Source organism: Anolis sagrei, chromosome 5, assembly GCF_037176765.1.
Source record: "Anolis sagrei isolate rAnoSag1 chromosome 5, rAnoSag1.mat, whole genome shotgun sequence".
NCBI lineage: Eukaryota > Metazoa > Chordata > Lepidosauria > Squamata > Dactyloidae > Anolis > Anolis sagrei.
The window spans coordinates 81116371-81137420 of record NC_090025.1 but is presented as its reverse complement, the minus strand read 5'-3'; the positions used below and the strand labels follow the sequence as shown (position 1 = coordinate 81137420).

The 21050-nt window shown below is 36.4% G+C and overlaps 1 protein-coding gene across 1 annotated transcript in view; it reads left to right on the top strand.

The window, feature by feature from the left end:
• Window positions 1–21050, top strand: part of CPNE8 (copine 8) — a 65576-nt gene that overhangs the window by 17768 nt on the left and 26758 nt on the right. The window contains exons 2-7 of the mRNA XM_060778411.2: window positions 2885–2925; window positions 6935–6981; window positions 11428–11531; window positions 16751–16790; window positions 18495–18571; window positions 20776–20839. Coding sequence (XP_060634394.1) covers window positions 2885–2925; window positions 6935–6981; window positions 11428–11531; window positions 16751–16790; window positions 18495–18571; window positions 20776–20839 — 373 coding nt within the window. The remainder of the gene's footprint in view (window positions 1–2884; window positions 2926–6934; window positions 6982–11427; window positions 11532–16750; window positions 16791–18494; window positions 18572–20775; window positions 20840–21050) is intronic.

Sequence of the window (21050 nt, the reverse complement as noted above, 5' to 3'; positions counted from 1 at the left end):
GGGTGTCCAGCCATTGTGTAGCCCATTGTCGACCTTTGCAACCCGAAAGACAGTTGCATCTGTCAAGTAGGAAAATAAGGTACCACCTTAAAGTGTGGGAGGCTGAATTTAACTAATTTATGAGGCCATAAAGAAAGAAGACTCCGGGGAATGTGGAATGCGGAAGAACTTCATCGGTGTCGCTGATGGACGATGAAAAGCAGCAGCTCCCCTGGCGGCCAGAAAAAAAAAAAGTTAAATAGCCTTGGTGTATTTGTCTGTATTTGTTGTCTGTCAAACTGGCATTGAATGTTTGCCATATATGTGTTTACTGTAATCCGCCCTGAGTCCCCTGCGGGGTGAGAAGGGCGGAATATAAGAACTGTAAATAAATAAATAAATAAATAATTCATCTATTACATCTGTTCATTATTATAGGAAGTGTTTGCTCTTTTTAACTTATATTTTTAAAGGGAAGTTTTGATGGTGTCCTTCAACAAAAACATTCTGAGATACATATAATGCATCAGTTTAATTTAAAGTTGTGTGATGTTATAGACAGTTTAATATAGTGTATATATACTGTACAGCAGTGACCAAGATATTTGGCAATACTAGAATGAAAAACTTAGCATTACAGAGTTTGAAGGGGCACAGGAAGTTATTTAATGCAATTTCCTTTTAGGTTTAGGAAAGAAGAGCAAAATAAAGCCAGAAATGTCAAAGTGTTATTTTATAGGTCCGCTAGAATTTTAAAAATGGCTTTAAATTATGTATAATCATTGTTCGTTTCCCAAATATTTTTGTCCCTTTCTTAGCCATTTAGTGTTATTACTGATTCAGAAGGAAATCCATGATAGTAGACTGTTTCCTAATATCTCAGATAATTATTTTTAAATGACTAAATAGTCTGGTGCAGACTATTTAGTCATATTTATTTAGTGTCACAACTAGGTAAATACCCTAAGTATTTATATTGTGGCTAGGTAAGCTTTGGAAGGGAGGCTTTAAGCATATTTTCAATATATATTATAAAATGGAAGTTTTATAATACATTATTATCAACTTTTAATTTCAGTATATCTGAGACTAGGTCTCTACACACATTTGAAAAATGACAATTTAAAAACTGAGAAAAAACTTTATGCCTGCAGTACAGTGGTTTAAAAAAAAATAATAGGAAGTTTTAAAAACATAGATGGACATTCAGAAATGTGAGTCACCTGCTAATTGGTGCAATCCATTCTGTGGTAGAGTTCAAGCACTTCATTATTCTCTATAAAACCCAGCAGTGTGTTCCATACCAAGATTATCTTTGAAGAGTCCATCATCTCTAGCCAAATTTTATTTTCAATTGTACAAAAGGCAGCATTTGTTTTAAAGTGCTTTTGCTGAATCGGATTGTGGATCACACTGGGATTTCAGATATATTTAGGTACGTGTATGTTAGTGTCAGTAGAATGCATTTCTGATGACTCTCGGTTCTGTTTCATGTGATGTTGTGAACATACTGGGTCAATTTATGGGTTTTGTAATGAGGCAATGTGGACCAATAAACTGAGACTGACATCGTGGAGGTACTTTACAATAGGTGATTCTCATGACTGCAGCATGGATATGCAGCCTGTCCTATATAAGGCTGCACTCCCCCTGAACAAAACGATATATAGTTTGAGGCCTTTATGGCCTGGAGTAGGTTTTCACACTTTTATCTGGTTCACTAGCTATTCTGGATAAGGATAATGTGTTGCATTAGTTTATGTACTGGCAACTTTTTCCTTTAATTATTGTAATGCATGGATAGGAAAAATACAGCCCCTCCCGTATTCCCTCAAATTTAAATAAATCAGTGATTATTATCAGTCACTTAGAAATTGCACAAAAAGTTGTGAAATCGTACCTACTCATGCCCTAAAACCCATTCCCATCTGAACTAGTTTCATTTTTACCTTGGACTCAATGGCAACCTGAAATGACACAATGTGGGAATGATGCAAATAGAAATGGAAGTGTTTTGGTATATTTTCAGGTGCTTTAGATTGGAGGGGATTGGGGGGAATTGGACCAAGCTCTGCATAGTTACATCCTGCCAAGCATGGATGGGTTTTTTACTCTCCTTTTAATCACTGTTGTCATGTGTATTTTATTGATTATGATAATCGTCATTTTAATTACAGTGTTTGCATTTAATTTATTATGTATTTACATTTTTCTTGTGGCATCGAATGACTGCCATTTATGCCCTGAGTCCCCAAGGGTAGATGGGACGGGATATAAATAAAGTTGACTTGACTCACTTGATTTGACTGCCTTTGAAGACAGCTCAAAATCAGCCAACTCAGAATGCCGTGGTCAGAACTGTATTGAATGTACTTTGGTTAAGTTACACCTGTTCTAAAAGAACTTCAGTAGCTTTCTAGTCATGTCTGACCACAATCCAAGATGGTGTTGCTAACTCTTTAAATGGCTGGAGATTCAAGTATTTGAAGCAACCCATCTCCTTGTATCAACGGAACTGTGTCTCACAAACCCCAAAGGAGGCCATGTGCAGCACATACATTTAGTGACAACAAGGGGGAAAAACCCTCTCTGTTAATGATGTTTGTTGTGGGAGGGGGTATTCCATTAAAGAGTGACTGGCACCAACATCATTCCCAAACATATTTGTTTATCCAAGTATTTTAAGTTGGTTTATAACATCAGTTGGTATAGGTATCTGTTTTATGCATTTTTTCTTCTGAATTTTTTTTGTGATTTTATTAATGTTTTAATAGTGTGGTACATAATATGTTTATATATGTATATATATAGTTTTTATAAATAGGAATGGGCATATACATTAAATACTCTTACTATATGACTCCATGTGGTTTAAATATTAAACATGTTTATCTTTTATTAACAGGAATCTTTTGGACAGAGACACTTTCTCAAAATCTGATCCCAGTAAGTACTAAATTAAAACATTTCTCTATTTAAAATAAATTATAAAGTATTGACTTAGTATCACATGTAATTATAAACCATGCTTTTTTAATGTAGCCTGTTCTGTTGTGCAAAGTTGCCTTTGCTACTCAATCACAATTTGTTATTGTAAAGAAGTATTAATCCCACTGAAATGGGATTACCCAAAATCTGTAAGGAACCTCCGTCAAATGCTAATTACACTGCCACCATAATGTATAGAGACGCTGGTATTAAAGTCTCTGTTAGTCTCTGTTTATGTTGTGAGGTAATTTTTGTAGAGTGGAATGCACCGAACGTAAAATCAATGGAGATGAGGCAGTTTTAAAAATAACAAAGAGAACAAGTTTATTGTTGAACAAAGCTTGTGGTTGCAATATAAAGATGTTCAGCTTGGCATATACTTGATGGTTACAATATGGAGAGGTTATGCTTGGCATATACTTGATGGTTACAATATGACTTGGTAGGGATACAATTCAGCCTTTGATGTTACAACTTTTAAACTCTTGCTCTGGTGAAGGTGTCTATTATTCAGTGTTCCCTGCTGTGAATATTCTCACTGTTTGATCTATACTGGATCAAATAATAGAACTCCAGTCTTCCACCGACTGGCAATCATACAAAGCCTCTGTTAGTTCTTTTTAACTAAAGAAATCTAACAAAGTTTTACCCTTCAGCTCCCTAGCTGAAGAAATATTCACGAACACTAACTAACACTACACTTCTTCACTCCTCAGAGTCTCTTCCCTGACTCTGCTACTCTCTCAGAGTCCTTATCTGACTCTCTTACTCTCTCTCAGGGTCTCTTCCTCCTGACTGAAACTTAACTGTCACTTTCAAACCTTTTTCTCTCTAAGCTCCTCCCACCTCCTCTTCTGCCTTGTTTCCATGGCAACATATCTCTCACAGCTGGGCCGCTCCAGCCATAGGCAACCAATGTAAAACACAAATACAGTTTTAAACACATTATAATAAACACTTCTGTACAGTTACCAATCACAAGCCACACCCATAACCCATAATTGGTTAAGAATTACAAACCCTAATTTAAATCAAAGCCTGTCACGATTTAGGATTCCGTATTTGTGGCTTGTTTATGTTAGCTTTTCCTACACTGTCACACAAACAGATAAACAGAGTGGTAAATAAATAAATCAGAAACTAAATTTGAAAGACAAATTGCTTGTTTGTCTACTATACCATTAATGGTTTAAGTAGTAAACCATGGTTAACACAAGAAATTCCTTAATGAGATGTGCAGACATCCTATTTTACTCTCACTATTAACCCCTTTCCATTTCACAAAGGCTTCCTTTTGGGTTAATCTGAATTTTGGAAGGGGTGGGGTGGAAGGTTCATAATCTAGTGTATGGAGGTCTATGCTCTACCATTGTAAAGCACACTTGTTAATAACTTTCTCAATTTATTAAACTCCAGAAAGTTGTTTTCACCTTCTGACTTGTAAGATGAGCTGGAAAGCGTACAATTCATTTCTCATTAGCCTCTGAATTACAATTACGTTATTCCCGTCCTGAAACCAGGGTAGGCAAAGTGATGTTCTGTAGGTTTTATTGGACTACAAACCTTTTCCTCATTGTTAGACATGGTTGTTGAGTTTGCTTGGAATTAGAGGCTAACACCATCTCAATGATCACACTTTCCTTGAAACCAAGATATGATGAGAATCATGAGGTTTGAAACTCGTTAAATCCTCCCCCAATCAGTGCCCTCCTTCTCAAGGAGTTTCTGTACAGTTGTGTCTGGGAATTCCCTACTGAAATTCCAAATTCTAATAAAATGAAGGTGTTTTATCTTTAATGGAAGTTAAATCCCATTTAAATTGCATTGAAAGACTCCTTGAGAAATTCAATATTCTCTGCCTAAGAAAGGACAGGTTAGCTTTATATGATCTTATGGGCCACAAACATAGTTTAAATCTAATCAAATGATAGAACATAAATACCAAGTGGGGCATAGATAGCCATCAAGCATGGCGGTTGTCTAAAAGAGATGTTGGGCTCAACCTCAATGATATTTGCTAATTAAGAGCAAGAATAATAATTGGTTTTAAAAAGTTTAATAATGTGCAGCTTTAGATATTGCAATCCCCAAGGAGCCTAATAAAACTGGAAGAGTTTTACTGGAAGAGTATGACCGCTTGTCTCAGCTTAATATAAGGCAGAAAAATTGGTCATGGCAGCTTGTACATAAAAAACAAGGACAAACAAGCTAATCATAGTTCACATAGACCTATCTAATAGGCAATCTTGTCCCATGAAGCTGAAAGCAGAAGACAAGTTATTAACCAAATGTACCAACTCCACACTGACAGGTGCTCTATATTGCCATCTTTGGAGCTTAACTTGTCACTGATTTCACCCACTGTCCTGATAATAATTATCATGATTGACGGTGTTCCTGCTATCTAACATCATTTTTAGAAAACTTAATTTCCTAAGGTTGCAAGCAGTTTACTTTACAGTTATGAATCTATATAAATAAAATGTAATGTTTGTTTGTGGGATTAACATAACTCAAAAGCCACTGGACAAATTGAGACCAAGTTTGGACACAATACACCTATCAGGCCAACAAGTGACCATCATGCATAAAAACACTGAGAAACACAGCGGAAGAGACTTAAAAAACCAAAAAATAAAAAATGCATTACAGCGCATGTGCAAAACCATATTTACAAAAAAACACACATATATACACATACACACAAATATATACACACACATATGCATACACACACACACAAAACACATATACAGACTGGGCCACAGCAACGTGTGGCAGGGGACGGCTAGTTGCTTAATATTTTCTTGATCTAACTGCCACATCATTGAAAGGCATCAAAAAGCCTAAACGTTGCATCCCCCCTTATGTACCCAGAGGTGATCAGTGTGTTTTATACTCTGCCTGCATGGAAGTTTACCATTAGCACCTGTAGAAAAGGAAAGCATTATTCTTGCTGAGCTTCCCAATGAGGATCAACATCTTGCTAGTGCTTTGTAGTCTAAGGCCCATTTTCTTGGTTTGACAACAGATCGGCTTGTGCTGCCACATTTTAGATTGCTCATCATCTGAATTTCCAGTAGGTCCAGTGCCTCTCCTGTGGTATGTTTAGATATAGTTTTCAAGCCTGTTAATGCCAGCTCAAGCAACAATCAAAGACATGCCCTACAATGAATGTGTCTTTTTCAACTGAGGGCCCTTCCACACAGTCATATAACCCAGAATATCAATGTTAGAATAATCCACAATATCTGCTTTGAACTGTAATATCTCAGTCCACAATGCCATATATCCCAGTTCAAAGCAGAAAATGGTGGCTTTTATTCACCTACGTGGAAGGGGCTTGAGTAGGAATTGCCTCAGGTCGAACCAACCCTCCTCTAATGTGTTGAGCTCTTACAGTCTGATATCTTTCCAACACTCCTACTCCCAACTGCATCTTCCAAAAAGTAAAAAAGCCTCAGGTCAGTATCAGCAATATTTTAAGAAAAAACATATCAACCCAAAAAATGTCTTTGACTCCCATGTCATCTTTTTCCTACTTTGTCTCCACTTTGGAAACAAGCTGGAACATTTCCATCATGCCTGGAGTGTGATTACTATCAATTTCTAAGTCCTTGATATTTTGTGGATTCTCCTTCAGAAAGGATATTCTGTGTTACAGCCCCTTCTGATATGTTGCTATATGCAGTTTACAACTTTCTCAAGAAAGGTGCCATTAAACCCACCCCAACTGTATTGATGAACCACAATTTCTTCTCGGTATTTAATTATGATTTTTTAAAACCCATAAATGGCAACATAAATTCAGTGACTCCTAAATGGGCTCAGGTATATTTCATAATATTTGAATATTTTGTTTATAACTTTCAGGTTTACAAATGTCACATTTGTTTGTAACAGAAACGTTAAATGTAAATATTCTGAAACTAATTGCCTGTTCTTTTTTTCTTTTCTTTTTTTGCAGTCTGTGTATTATATACACAAGGTATGGGGAATAAAGAATGGAGAGAGGTAATTTTATTGTTGTTGTTCAGAAAATTATATCTACCATTTACAGTTTATCATGTCAGGGGGAAATCTTGTGATTTAGTTTTTTTAAAAAGAAAAAACATTGTGGATGATTAGAATCACATTTTTAAAGTAATATGAACTGGCTGTACCCATACATCATGATAAAGTATGGTCACAAGTTGGAACAAAATTTGAGCTTGCTTTTGAGTTTCATGTTTTGATTTCTGATATTAATAGGAGAAGATCTGTAGCAGTTTTTGGTTGCTGTTTCCCCAAATACTGGGTTTTTAAAAGCTGTTTCAAGTAGGGAAAATAGTTTATAGCAAGGTTTCCTTAGCCTATGTAATGCGCATTTTTTGTTTACAATCCCTGTTTTCTAGTCGGTTTGCTTTTGTGTATAATATAAATGCAATTGCTCTGATCCCAGTTCTCAGCTTAAACAGTTCCCTGGTAGTTCCTACCTGTGTTTATTTTGAAATAGGTCCAACTGATTGTGTTATTTTGAAATATATATTTCAAAATTAAAGTCATCTTTTCCCAGCATAATAAATATCTCCAAAATATAGACAGGATTTTGAACTAAATGGGCCTTATGATCCCTTCTACTTCAGATTCTACGGAACTCAATCTCTTTCTTCTTCTAAGTAGTCTCTGGGATTCCTACAGATGGGTTCTCTGTTGCTAACCTTTTGGAAAATTCCAGGCTGTTACATAAACATTTTAGTGATAACTCTCCCACCCTCAGTGCCACTATATAGCACTCTTCTTACCTAAATCCTTAGTTTCTTTTCTTCTGCCATTACAGCACCATTACTAGGAACTTACTGTTAGAATTGGTTCATTTCTAGATTTTCTTCTCTTCTACTTTCTACTCCATTTTCTGCATATTATACTTCTTGGTCTGACTTCATCTCTCTGACTAGAGATCGTTTCTGACTGAGGCTTTGCCTGACAGCTCTCATGTTCAGTCTGTGCTTTGCTCATTTCTTTCCAGAGGGGATATTTTATGGCCTGCTCAGTGATGTTTCAAAAGTGCCTTCACTGTGAAGAAAAAAAACCCCAAAGTCACACATTCCAAGTGTCTGCTATGTTTAAGTGAGGCTCACAAAGTTGGTTTGTTTCTCACTGCCAGACCTTCACACTTCAGGCCAGACAAAATTGGGACTTGCACCTCAAGGCATTATTTAACAAACATGCATTTTTGGCAGCCACTAATGCACAAGCAGAGAAGAATGCATCTCTTTATGCAGCCTCTATTACTGCGTAGGCATAGATAACCAATTTTCAGTCAGTTCACAGATTACCTCTTGAAGAACTACAGTTATACATATGGAACCTTTGTAGGGCTTCTGGCTCTCTCTGAAGATGAATTAGCAATTAATCTGAGTTACGCTGCTACTGACTGAAGACAAGTTTGGATTGACAGAACCTGTCATAGACAGCACATCTATAGATAATGAAAAATAATGACACTGTGCTTCTGTGTGCTCTGGAGTTGTTTCTTTTATCAAAGTTTTACATGCCAGAAAAGTTTATCTGATGACAGAAGTTACTATTACTTTCCAGAGCTTTCAATCACTTTTTGTCTAATTCTAAAAGTCTCATATTTTACAAATGTACAGTATGTTTTTTATCAGAGTTTTATGTGGTCTCTGAAAGCCATTTTTCTCCTTTTTCTTAACATGATCTACACGTAGTTTGATATATTGCAGCTTTAAGAGACTGGAGTTTGTGTTATAGTAGCTTATTGTCATCATTTTAATTCATATCTTTTTGACATGTCATGTTTTCCACTGAGATTGCCAAGGCGTCTTATCAAGAAGCTCAAATAACTGCCTTAAAGGATGAGGCATTTTTAAACCTTTTTTTAAAAAAAATGTGATTCCTTCAGGTTGATATAGTGGCTATATTTTGAGTTATTTAAAAAGACATTCAGGATGAGTGTCCCTTGTCCAAAATGCTTGGGACCAGAAGCATAAAATCAATCTGTATTTCATATACACCTTATACATATAGCATAAAGATGATTGCATACAGTATTTTAAATATTTTATGCATAAAGCAAAACTATGGACAAAAACACTGAACCATCAGAACAAAAGGTATTGCAATCTTAGCCATCCATGAAGACAATTTTGGATTTTGAAGTGTTTCAGATTTGGAAATTCAAAATAAGGAATGTTCAACCTATCATAGAAAATGTTGATTAGCTTACATAGCTGGTCAGATATTATTAAAATATCATAAAAAATAGGTATCTGTTAATTTTAAATCTTCAGCTTGCATAGGGTTGCCATATTGCAGCCTTACAAATCTGGACATTAATTTGTATATTATGCAAATTGTTGTGACTATGGGCATTAATTTGCATTCTAATTGTGCAAATTCAGTATTCTAAGCAATGCTCTGGCTTAAAATAAAAATATTAATTATATTTTCTCCTTCATTGTTTCTATTAACTCACAAAAATGGATTCGCTGCTCCTGTGCGATTCATTGTTTGGAAACTTCTAGAGCAATTACATAAGAATTTGGGCAGTAGTTCTGCCCACCTTGCCAATCCAAAACCAAATTCAGCAATTCCTTGAATTTTTGATTTCCATTTCTGAGTAGGGGTATTTCCCCTTTCTTGGCCACTATTTCAGAGAATTTATAGACTACAGCAACACCCTATGATGAAGAAGTTTCTCGAGGGTTACAAAAATCTTTCCCCTTTAGTCTCTGGACCAACACCTCAATAATAATAATAAACTTCATTTGTAGACCACCTATTTCCCCGAGGGGACTCAGGGTAATTTCCAAAATGTATGGCAAACATTCAATGCCAAAGGAAAAAACATTCAAACAAATTACATCAAGACAATCATATTAAAGAATATAAAAGCAACCAAACTCTGAACTTATTAACAAAGCTTGAAGAGTCTTGACACACCCTTCTGGAAAGCTCATTGGCATCTTTTCATTTTGCTTATTTATTTGAAAGACAGGTGCTTTGATGGTGATTAAATCTTTCAGAAGATCAGAAGAGCTGTGTGCTCTCAGGGTTGATCAACTTTACCTCTGTTTCCTTTGTGATAAAGTGATTCTGAGACCAGGCGTTCCTTTTCTGCCCAAGGCAATCTCAGCTTCCCATATCAATCAGGACATTGTGCTCCTTCCATTGATACAGAATCCTACACTGAACATAAAACATACCCTCCATTGCATAGATATCGGAAGGGCCATAGCCTTATGTGTGGATAGGATTGCTGGGTTCAGGATGTCCCAGATCACTTTTGTTTGTTATTCTTCCAAGAAAAAGGGGGTCACCTTCATCATTTGTTTAACTGATGAACTGGCCCATAAGGCTCTTCCTATCTGCATGACACCAGTGCTATGGTTACATCTTCTGCTTTTTAAAGGGTATACATCTCAAGGGTATAGAGTAGCTTCCTGGTCACAGTCCTTGATCTTAATTCTACAACTACAGACTTGATGAAAGAAATAGGGTTGACACCATATTTGGGAGAGGTGTTTTGTTTTACTGTGTGGCATGAAGCTCCCACAACCTGTGGCCTCCCAATTTTGAAGCCACAGAGACCACCAGGGAGGACAGGTTGCATACCTGCAATTGTAGTTCTTTGAGTGGCCATCTGTGAACTTACACAGCCTATCCATCCTCCCATCATCATGTCCTGTCTCTCCTTAGATCCTTGAATGCTGCTGCTTCAGTGTCTGTGAGACGGAGGTTTTAGACAGGAAGTGAGGGGATCAAGCACAAAGGATGAATGGGGTTATTGCCAAAAAGATTATGGAATAGCTCTAAAAGGTTCTGAATGATGCATTGCACAGAGTCAAATAACCCATTGTGTGAGTTCACAGATGACCACTCAAAAAATTGCAATTGCAGAAATGCAGCCTATACTTTTATTTCCTGTTGAGTACCAAGATATGGAAACTTCCTTTTCATAACTGCTAGAAATGCTGTTCTAACAGAATTATTTCTGCAGAATATTTACAAAATACCATTACATCACTTTCTTGGAATGATTTCCCTCTTTTTACATGCTATGTTTATTACAATATTGAACATGAAGCATTACATTATGTTTGTATGCCTCTTATTAATAGATAATCTCATTATTTTATTTTATATAATATTTAACCTGCATTCCTCCCCCAGCCTTTTGCCAGATGGTTTATTTTATGTTTTATTATTTAGTTGCTTAAATTATTAACAGATTAAAAATAAATAAAAGCACAGATTTTAAAATATCCAAATAAATATTTGTGAACATTTTCTGGTAAAGATATCTTTTACTAGGGTCCCATGCCATATGCTGCTGTAGTTAGTTTTTGTTCTCATTTCCTTAATAATAATCAATGATCTTTTGGTGAATATGTGTACATGTGAAATACATATAGCTTTTATTGACTTACATTGTATTACATAAATTTTATTTTATAGTTTGGGAGAACAGAAGTAATTGATAATACACTGAACCCAGATTTTGTAAGAAAATTTATAATGGATTACTTCTTTGAAGAGAGGCAGAATCTGCGGTTTGACTTGTAAGTTTATTTACATACATTTTGCATGGTTCTATAATAGTGTATAGTTTTTGTATTATAACTAGCTCATGTACCTGGTGCTGTCCACGTATGCATTTCCTAATGCTATTTATTAGAAATACACATTGGTAGCTTTATGGTTTTGTGAATGATCCCATTAGAACACCATGATCACAAATCAGCAGGACAAACTGTGTAGCCCTGCAGTCATTGGTGGGCTGCAACTTCCACATTTCACACATTTGGCTATGTCAGCTATGGCTTTGGCAGTTTGTGTCCTCCTAAAAAATGAAGTCCCATCAATTTCAGGTTTGCAGCACATGCCAGACTGAAATACTGTGGGTTCTGATGGACTGGACTGGACCCAGTTATGCTGGAATATGGCAACGGGAGTCAACTTGTCATCAAATCAGAGCAGCACCATCTCTCCAGGCCTTCAGAAAGCCTGGTTGTGGGACCAGGCATTTTGCCAGTAATGCAATGCAAAGAATAATAAGAAAACACAAGCTATGACAATCGGAATGGCCACGGTGGATAATTTCTAGATGTTTTTAATGTTTTGTCTTAGTTTTTACATGTTGTATATGCCTATGTTTAATGGTTTTAATGATTTTAAGTTATAGTTATATGTCAGTGTTTAGTTATTGTGATTTTATTTTATTATATGTATGTTGGCATTGAATTCTTGCCATTAATATGTGTTAACTGCCTTGAGCCCCCCCAGGGGTGAGAAAGGCAGTATAATTATATCCTAAATAAATAAACAAACAGGGATCCCCAAACATTTTAAGCAGAGAGCTGGTTCACAGTCCGGGCCAGTCTGTAGTTTGAAAAAAACAAACATGAACTAATCCCTATGCACATTGCATATATTTTATTTGTAGTGCAAAAAACATGAAATAACAATTCTTTTTTTAAAATGAAGAACAATTTTTACTAATATAAACTTGCCAGTATTTAAATGAGAAGTGTGGGTTTACTTTTGACTGATGAGATAGTCAATTTGATTAGGATTTCTGTTGCTGTCGTTGCAAGCCATTTCAGATTTAAGGTAATCCTAAACCAGGGGTCCTCAAACCTTTTAAACAGAGGGCCAGGTCACAGTCCCTCAAACTGGTGGAGGGCCGGATTATAATTTGAAGGAAAAAAAACAATGAATGGATTCCTATGAACACTGCACATATCTTATTTGTAGTGCAAAAAACACTTCAAAACAATACAATAATTAAAATGAAGAACAATTTTAACAAATATACTCTTGTTAGTATTTCAATGGGAAGTGTGGGCCTGCTTTTCGCTGACAAGATAAGATTGTTGTCGTTGTTGTGTTCTTTCAGCTCATTTCAGACTGAGTGAGGGCTGGGTAAATGACCTTGGAGGGCAGTATCTGGCCCTCGGGCCTTAGTTTGAGGACCCCTGTCCTAAGCCTAAAATTTAGGCTGGGGGGCGGGTATTGACCTTGGTGGGCAACATTCAGCCCGTGGGCCTTAGTTTGAACATGCATGTCTGGGCAACATCAGGTACATAAGCTAGTTTCTAATAAATAGCAATAGAAAATGCATGTCCGAGCAATGTTGCTACATAAGGTAGTTATTAATAAATGGTTGTCTTGATTGAGTCACACTCTTTTGGCCTTTAGTCACACTCTTGGTCTCAGAGAAAGATGCAGACAGTTTTCTTTTAAATTAAATCTTAAATTATTGCCTTGAGCAAATCATTTTGATATTGAGTTTCTGTTTCTATCTGCACTGCCATATAATACAGTTTCAGAATGCAGATTAACTCAACTGAACTGCATTCTATGGCAGTGTACATCAGGCCTCACTCTCTCAGTCTTGGGGGAAGACACATCATTTATGTCGTCTCCTCCCCTTTTAAAATACATTTTAATGCATTGATTGCTTCTTCAACTGGTGATAAAGTCCTGACCATGGCCTTTAGGGCTGTTTTTCTGCATCACACAAGGCCTCAAGCTGGGCTTTCAATCTTTTGATCTTAACTCATACTTTCTCTAGGGAAGACACACCAGATTTGGCTGTTCTTCGAAACTAAGCAATCACATTCTCTCAGCCTCAGTGTAAGATTTCACTAAAATTAAATTGGCTAAATGAAATGAAATTTTAAATGACATAGCAGACAAATGTGTTTTTACCCGATTCACAAGATTCTTTTTTGTGATCTTTTTGTGGTCCCTTTGACTCACTCAAAGGGGCCATCCGAACCTGTGTAAGCGTATCTCTCAGAGCCTTCTAGCACTGTACTATATGTGTTTTGATGGTAGTCCCTCCTACCTCCCAAACACCAAATTTGGCTTATGGTGGTTGTTTTTTTTTTTAAAAAAAATCCCTTCTGTGTGATCATAAATGCAGTCTATGGTAACATCGCTAAAATAAAATAGCACGTTCTAACGATGTCTGTTGAACAGAACAATGCTTTACATGTCTCTTAATTTAGCTAACATTTATTCAAATATAAGAATATATAGAAATGTCAAAAACTCTTATTTGAGATGCAAATTAGTTGCTTGCTTTTGTTTTAAATTAAAATTTTACTATAGTAAAATCTAGTGTGAAAATTCTCATTCAAAATCCTAGTTATTTTTATCTTACTTTGCATTCTCAGATTAACATGAATGCAAATGTTATTTGTACTTAGCTGGAGTCATGGAAATATGTAGTGTAATTTTAATAAATATACTTGTCCTGACTTACAAATTCAACTTAAGAACAAACCTACAGAATCTATATAAGCTTTGGATAGCATAGGGAAGAGTTAACACCCCTGTGGCGTTTGTTTTGCTGTATGTGTCCCTGTTCAGTAGATTTCACCTCACTTTATGTCCCTGTGAGAATTAGATTTTGAAAAGTTCTTTTCCCCATGATAATGATTTCTGGGAATAAATTTCCCTTCCCAGGAGTAGATTGCTTTCTATTCTTGTTATCTCACCCCTGTTCTTAATTATGAGTTGCTTGTAAATCAGATGTTTGTAACTCGGGGGCTAACTGTAGCCTATTTTCAGTCTAGGAAACATAATCTACGCCAAGAATACATAAATACGACCCTCCAGATGATGTTGAATTTCATCTTCCAGCTATTGCTCATGGGAATTGCAATTTAATCATTTCTGTAGAGGGTAATTTGGCTTCTCCAATCTAGAGATCCAACATATTAACATAATATATCTAATTAATGCTACTTGTTTTTGAAGTAGAATTCCAGTTAACACAATGGAAAGGATTTGAAACTGTACCTGTTCTCTTTGTTCAATGTACAGAATACTGCTGTACACTTGTGGTGGTCCAATTTGCAAACACTTCCCAACTTCTGTGCATTTTGGAAGATGGTCTTTGGTGTAGCTGGGGACAGATATGTCAGCTATCCAAAAAATAGAGAAATCCATGTTCTAGCACACTTATAAAAAATCTATTAGCAGAGTTCAAGAATGTCTGATCTTTCTAACTCTACTTTTGTGCAAAAAGTCTTGCTTTTGAAAATTCAAAAGCAAAACTGATCTGCCTGCAAGTTCAGTGAAACAGAATACATACACTTTCAGCTGCATTTAGACTAGAATCTAAGATGCCCTTTGCAACAACTCAAGAAGTGTTTTGGTATAAGGATTTTTTTATTGGAAACCAGAGCCACAGTATGAGTAATGGACCTCATTCAGAGATGTCATGATACACTCTGGGCCACAGGTCTTCCACCTGCTATATAGTAATAATGGATATAGATTGTTATATAGTAAAGTGAGTTAAACAAACTGTAGGCGGCAACACCAAATTCCAGTTGAGCCATATGGCAGCCATAATCATAGGTGGGTGAAACTATTGTGTTTTCATTCTCATATGTTATGTCAACTGGCTCTTTTTATAAAAAAAATAGTGTTACTGGCAGTTATTCAGTTTTATAGCAAAAGATAAATACAATTGCCATACATTATGACTTCCATATCCTCAGAGGATACATTCCAATATCCCCATGGATACCTGAAACCATGGATAATAGCAGACTTTACATTTTGATTATATTTGAGTTAGAAACATACTAAGAAATCACACTGGAGGACATAGAGGGGCCCACTAATGCTTGGAGTGAAACTATGGATATTAAATCAATGAATAATGATACTCAAATGGTCATTTTCATTGCCCAGATGTCTCTCCCCACCACTACCACCCCATTATTCTGGTGTGTGCAGTATAAACTTGTAAAGGGGAATTTTTATGTTTTCCCCTTAACACCCTCGATGTAAAACTTAAAAAATTGAACTATGTAGATGTTTATGGCACAGGTAATATAAGTCATCCTACAAATAATACATACATTAAGTATGGATTTTAATGTTACTTACTGTAGCTTTGGGATGTAAAGAAATTTAACAAAATAAAAAATTAAGTATTCATTATAATTGTTATGTGTGTTCCAGAATAGAGTTGCTTGCCACCTTTCTTATTAGATTTGCCTTACCTTTGGGTAAATGAAATATGTAGTTTGTGCTGACTATATGTCTATTAGGTTCCTTTCTATCTGTGATATTTTGTGTTTTGTAAAAACATTCAGACATTTTGATAAACTGCAGCTGAGTTACACCTAAATTTAGGGCTAAGAGTTGAATGCAGATGTCATCTCATCATGCCCTTTTATAACCTATATATTTAAACCCTATCTACATTGGTCACTTAATGCAGATCACATTGCATTATTTGGTAAGTGTAGATATATATAATGTGTGTATTAAAATGACAGGTTTCTATGAGTCTATACCAGTGGTCCTCAAACTTTTTAAACAAAGGGCCAGGTCACAGTCCCTCAAACTGTTGGAGGGCCAGATTATAATTTGAAAAAACATGAATGAATTCCTATGCACACTGCACATATTTTATTTGTACTGCAAAAAACACTTTAAAACAATACAAATTATAATGAAGAACAATTTTAATAAATATAAGCTTATTAGTATTTCAATGGGAAGTATGGGCCTGCTTTTGGCTGATGAGATAGAATTGTTGTTGTTGTTGTTGTTGTTGTGTGCTTTCAAGTCATTTCAGACTTAGGTTGACCCTGAGCCCCCAGGACTTAGTTTGAGGACCTCTGGTCTATACTAACCATATAATGCAACGTGATATGCATCAAATGGTCAGTGTAGCTGGGGCCTCAAATAAATGCTGTATTAAGAAAAACTGCATATAAAGCAATTCATTTTTCTGTTTTTATTATAGATATGATGTTGATTCAAAGAGCCCAGATCTATCAAAGCATGTATGTACTACTTGGCTTTAATATGAAAATGTATCCTGATAAAATTAATCTGTGTAAATTTCCAGGGAGTGTCTGTGTCAGTTTGCTGTAGCAACAATAGCAGAGTCTTTTGACACCTTGTAGGCCTGCAAAACCTGTGACCCTCCAAATGTTTTCGACTCCAGCCCCTAAAAGCCCTAACCAACTTGTCCAATGTTTATGAATTCTGGGAGCTGAAGACTAACAAGTTTTATTTAGCCTAAGCTTTTATGTACTTCAGCTCATTTCATTATAAGCATGGAGGGTAGGCTTAGTTGGCAGATACTTATGCACATGTAGAGAGAGAATGGAAGTTTAAAACTTACCAGCATAACAGTAACCTTAGCAGTGATCATGTTATGATTTTTGAGAGTTGACAAGCAGAGGTTTTTTTTTTTTTTTCTGTGTCAGGAGCGACTTGAGAAACTGCCAGTCACTTCTGGTGTGACAGAATTAGCTGTCTGCAAGGACAGATAGGAGCTCATCCCACTCCCTGGGTTTGAACTGCAGACATTTTGGTCAGCAGTCCTACTGGCACACGGGTTTAACCCAGTGGTTTTCAACCTACCCCTTAATATGCTTCCTCATGTTATGGTGACCCCCAACCATAACATTAGTATCATTGCTACTTCATAACTGTCATTTTGCTGCTGTTATGAATAGTAATGTAAATATCTGATATGCAAGATGTATTATCATACACTGGATCAAATTTGGCACAAAGACCCAATACACCCAAATTTAAATACTGGTGGGATTGGGGGAGGGTATTGATTTTGTCCTTTAGGAGTTGTAGTTGCTGTGATTTATAGTTAGCCTACAATCAAAGAGCATTCTGAACTCCACCAACGATGGAATTGAATCAAACTTGGCACACAGAACTTCCACGACCAGGAGAAAATACTGGAAGGGTTTGGTGGGCATTGACCTTGAGTTTTGTGAGTTGTAGTTCACCTACATCCAGAGAGCACTGTGGACTCAAACAGTGATGGATCTGGACCAAACTTGGCACGAATTCTCAATATGCCCAAATGTAAACATTAGTGGGGTTTGGGGAAAATAGACCTTGACATTTGGGAGTTGTAGTTGTTGGGATTTATAGTTCACCTACAATCAAAGAGTGTTCTGAACCCTGCCAATGATTGAATTGGGCCAAACTTCCTACACAGAACCTCCATGACCAACAGAAAATACTGTGTTTTCTTGTGATCTTTGGTGAACCCTCTGACACCCCCTCGCGACCCCTCCAGGGGTCTCAACCCCCAGGTTGAGGAACACTGGTTTAACCCATTCAATTTGTGGTATAGCCCTGGCCAACACAAAAGATTTATCATTTTACTTTTAGCTGATTTTACAGAAAACTTTAATTTTATATTTTGCCCTATACAATCTTACCTACTAATCATAGAGTCTCTGGTTGTTATTTGATCTAATGCAGTCATTTCACTGATACTAACAAGATCATAGATATCAACAGTACAGAAGGGGGGTAAATATTATTTGGAAAGAAGCCTTTAGTTTTTCTCACAAGTTCTGCCTAAGGAAGAGGTGGTGTGTGTTTGTATCTGCTTTTATTTTTTAAACCCAAGACGGTCATAAGATCATCCCCATATGGATAGCATGCTAAGAAAGAACACCATCCCTGAAAAATGAGTTTTATGCATTTCCATGATAACACTTTTGCAGGATTTCTTGGGGCAAGTGTTCTGTACCCTTGGAGAGATTGTTGGGTCACAAGGAAGCAGATTAGAAAAGCCAATTGTGTAAGTATGATTTTATAGTTTTATTTATTTATTTTAACAGTTGTAAATGCCTGCATTTTCTAAGTGCTTTATATATAAGATAGTCCCCACAAGTAGACTGAAGATGTTATAATGATAAAAAAGGAAAAGGAATGAAGAGGAAAGAGGAAAGCTATTACCGTATCATCTGTATTTATTGCTACCATACATACTTGGCCATAAGAAAGGCTGAGCAAAGGAAGATAGATGCTTTTGAACTGTGGTGTTGGAGGAAACTTCTGAGTGCCTCGGACCACAAGAAGATCAAACCAGTCCATACTCCAGGAAATAATGCCCGACTGCTCACTGAAGGGAAGGATATAAGAGGCAAAGATTAAGTACTTTGGCCACATAATGAGAAGACAGGAAAGCTTGGAGAAGACAATGGGTTTTAAAACAGCCATAGGTTTTAAAACGCCATTGTGTTACTGTTAATGTTTATTGCTTGTTTTCTGTTATGAGTTTTTATTTACTGTTTTTGTATTATTGTTGTTACTGCTTTTGTTATTGATTTGTTGTGGGCTCGGCCTCATGTAAGCCGCATCGAGTCCCCTGGGGAGATGGTAACGGGGTATAAATAAAGTATTATTATTATTATGCTGGGGGAAATGGAAAGAAAAAGGCAGAGGGACCAACCAAGGGCAAGATGGATGGATAGTATCCCTGAAGTGACTGGCTTGAATTTGAAGGAGCTGAGGGTGGCCATGGCCAACAGGGAGCTCTGGCATGGGCTGGTCCATGATGTCACGAAGAGTCGGAAGCAACTGAACGAATAAACAACAAACATACTTGTATATAAATTGAAAGCCTTTTGACTAAAGTCAACCCACGAAACCTAGGTGAAATTACGTATAGGTCAATGGGGCTGGATCTACACTGCCCTATATCCCAGGATTTGATCCAAGATTATCTGTTTATCCCAGATTATCTGGCAGTGTAGACTCATATCCCAGATTATCTGGCAGTGTAGACTCAGTTCAAAGCAGAAACTCTGGGATTAGATCCTGGAATATAGGACAGTGTAGATGCAACTGGAGATTTATACATGGGTCACTTATATAAGGATCTTTCAGCCATGGCACTGCTTGTGGCCTTTTGGGATGCAGCCAGCCCTTAGGCCCACCATGGCCACCTTGCCATCTGGCAAATTCCCTGATAGAACCTAGTTCGAAAACACCAGTTGCTGTGGCTCCTGCAGAAAGTTGCAGAAATGTTGTATGTTAATGAAGGATGGAAATCTCTCACATTTGTTTGATATGTCCCTGCGTATTACTTCATACAGTATGTCTGGTTCCTTACGTTGTAGGTCTTTGTATGCAATATTTTGCAGCCTCTGATACTGGAGGTAATATATGGCCATCATAACTAGGCCTAATTGATTTATTCTAAGTTCATTTAGTTTTAAACTGATTTAACCTGTTAAGCTGTGTTTTAATTTGTAAAATGTTTAATATGCTTTTAGTGTATTTCTTTGTATGTACAAGGTATTTTCTTTGTACTTTAATGTTAATTGTCCTATGATCCTACAATACAAATACTATGATAGACAGAAATAAAATAAAGTGGGGATAACAATAAAGGGTTTATTTTACAAGAAAGCAAGATAATTGTTGGTTATTATTTGAAGACTAAGGGCCCTTCCAGACAGGCCCTATATCCCAGGATCTGATCCCAGGTTTACTGTTTATCCCAGATTATCTGGCAGCGGGAACTCATATAATCTAGTTTAATACGGAAAACCTGGTATCAGATTCTGGGATATAGAGTCTATCTGAAAGGGCCCTGAGTAAATACATTTATATTGAAGAAAACATTGTTTACTCAAAAGATTAAAAAATCTTAAATTCCAATTTTATGTAAAGTGATTAAATAGTTGTCCCTCATAGCAATGTGCTGCTAGCTTTATTTAAGACTCACAAACCTCTCTCAGAGTTGTAATTTTGCAACACTTTTCTACTGTTAGAATCTTTAATCCTGTTAAGTGTGTTTACATTTTTGGGACATTCTATACTTTCATTTGAGAAAGAATAGTATACAGTATATGGTGTGGGGGGGGGGGGCACAGTTGATTAATAAGAATTGAGAAACTAATACAGCTCAGACAGTTGGTCTTTAGTCAATTAGTTAGGAAAGTCTTCTTAATTTATATTTCCATAAACAGTAGTATCTCATCTGCTTTGTTTCAGAGGAATTCCTGGGAGGAAATGCGGAATAATAATACTAACTGCAGAGGAACTGAACTGTTGCCGGGTAAATTAAAAAATAGTTTTCTTTTGCTAAAGTTCATTTGGTTCTTACCAACCAAAATTAATTATTGGCATGTTGGTTTCTAGGCCTATTCCTGGGGTTATTTGGGGCACTGATTCAGAATTGCATTGGATAGACCACATCGGCACTAGTTTATTAGATGGTATATAGCATATGTTTTATATTTCAAAAACTAGAGAGGGAACAAAGAGGA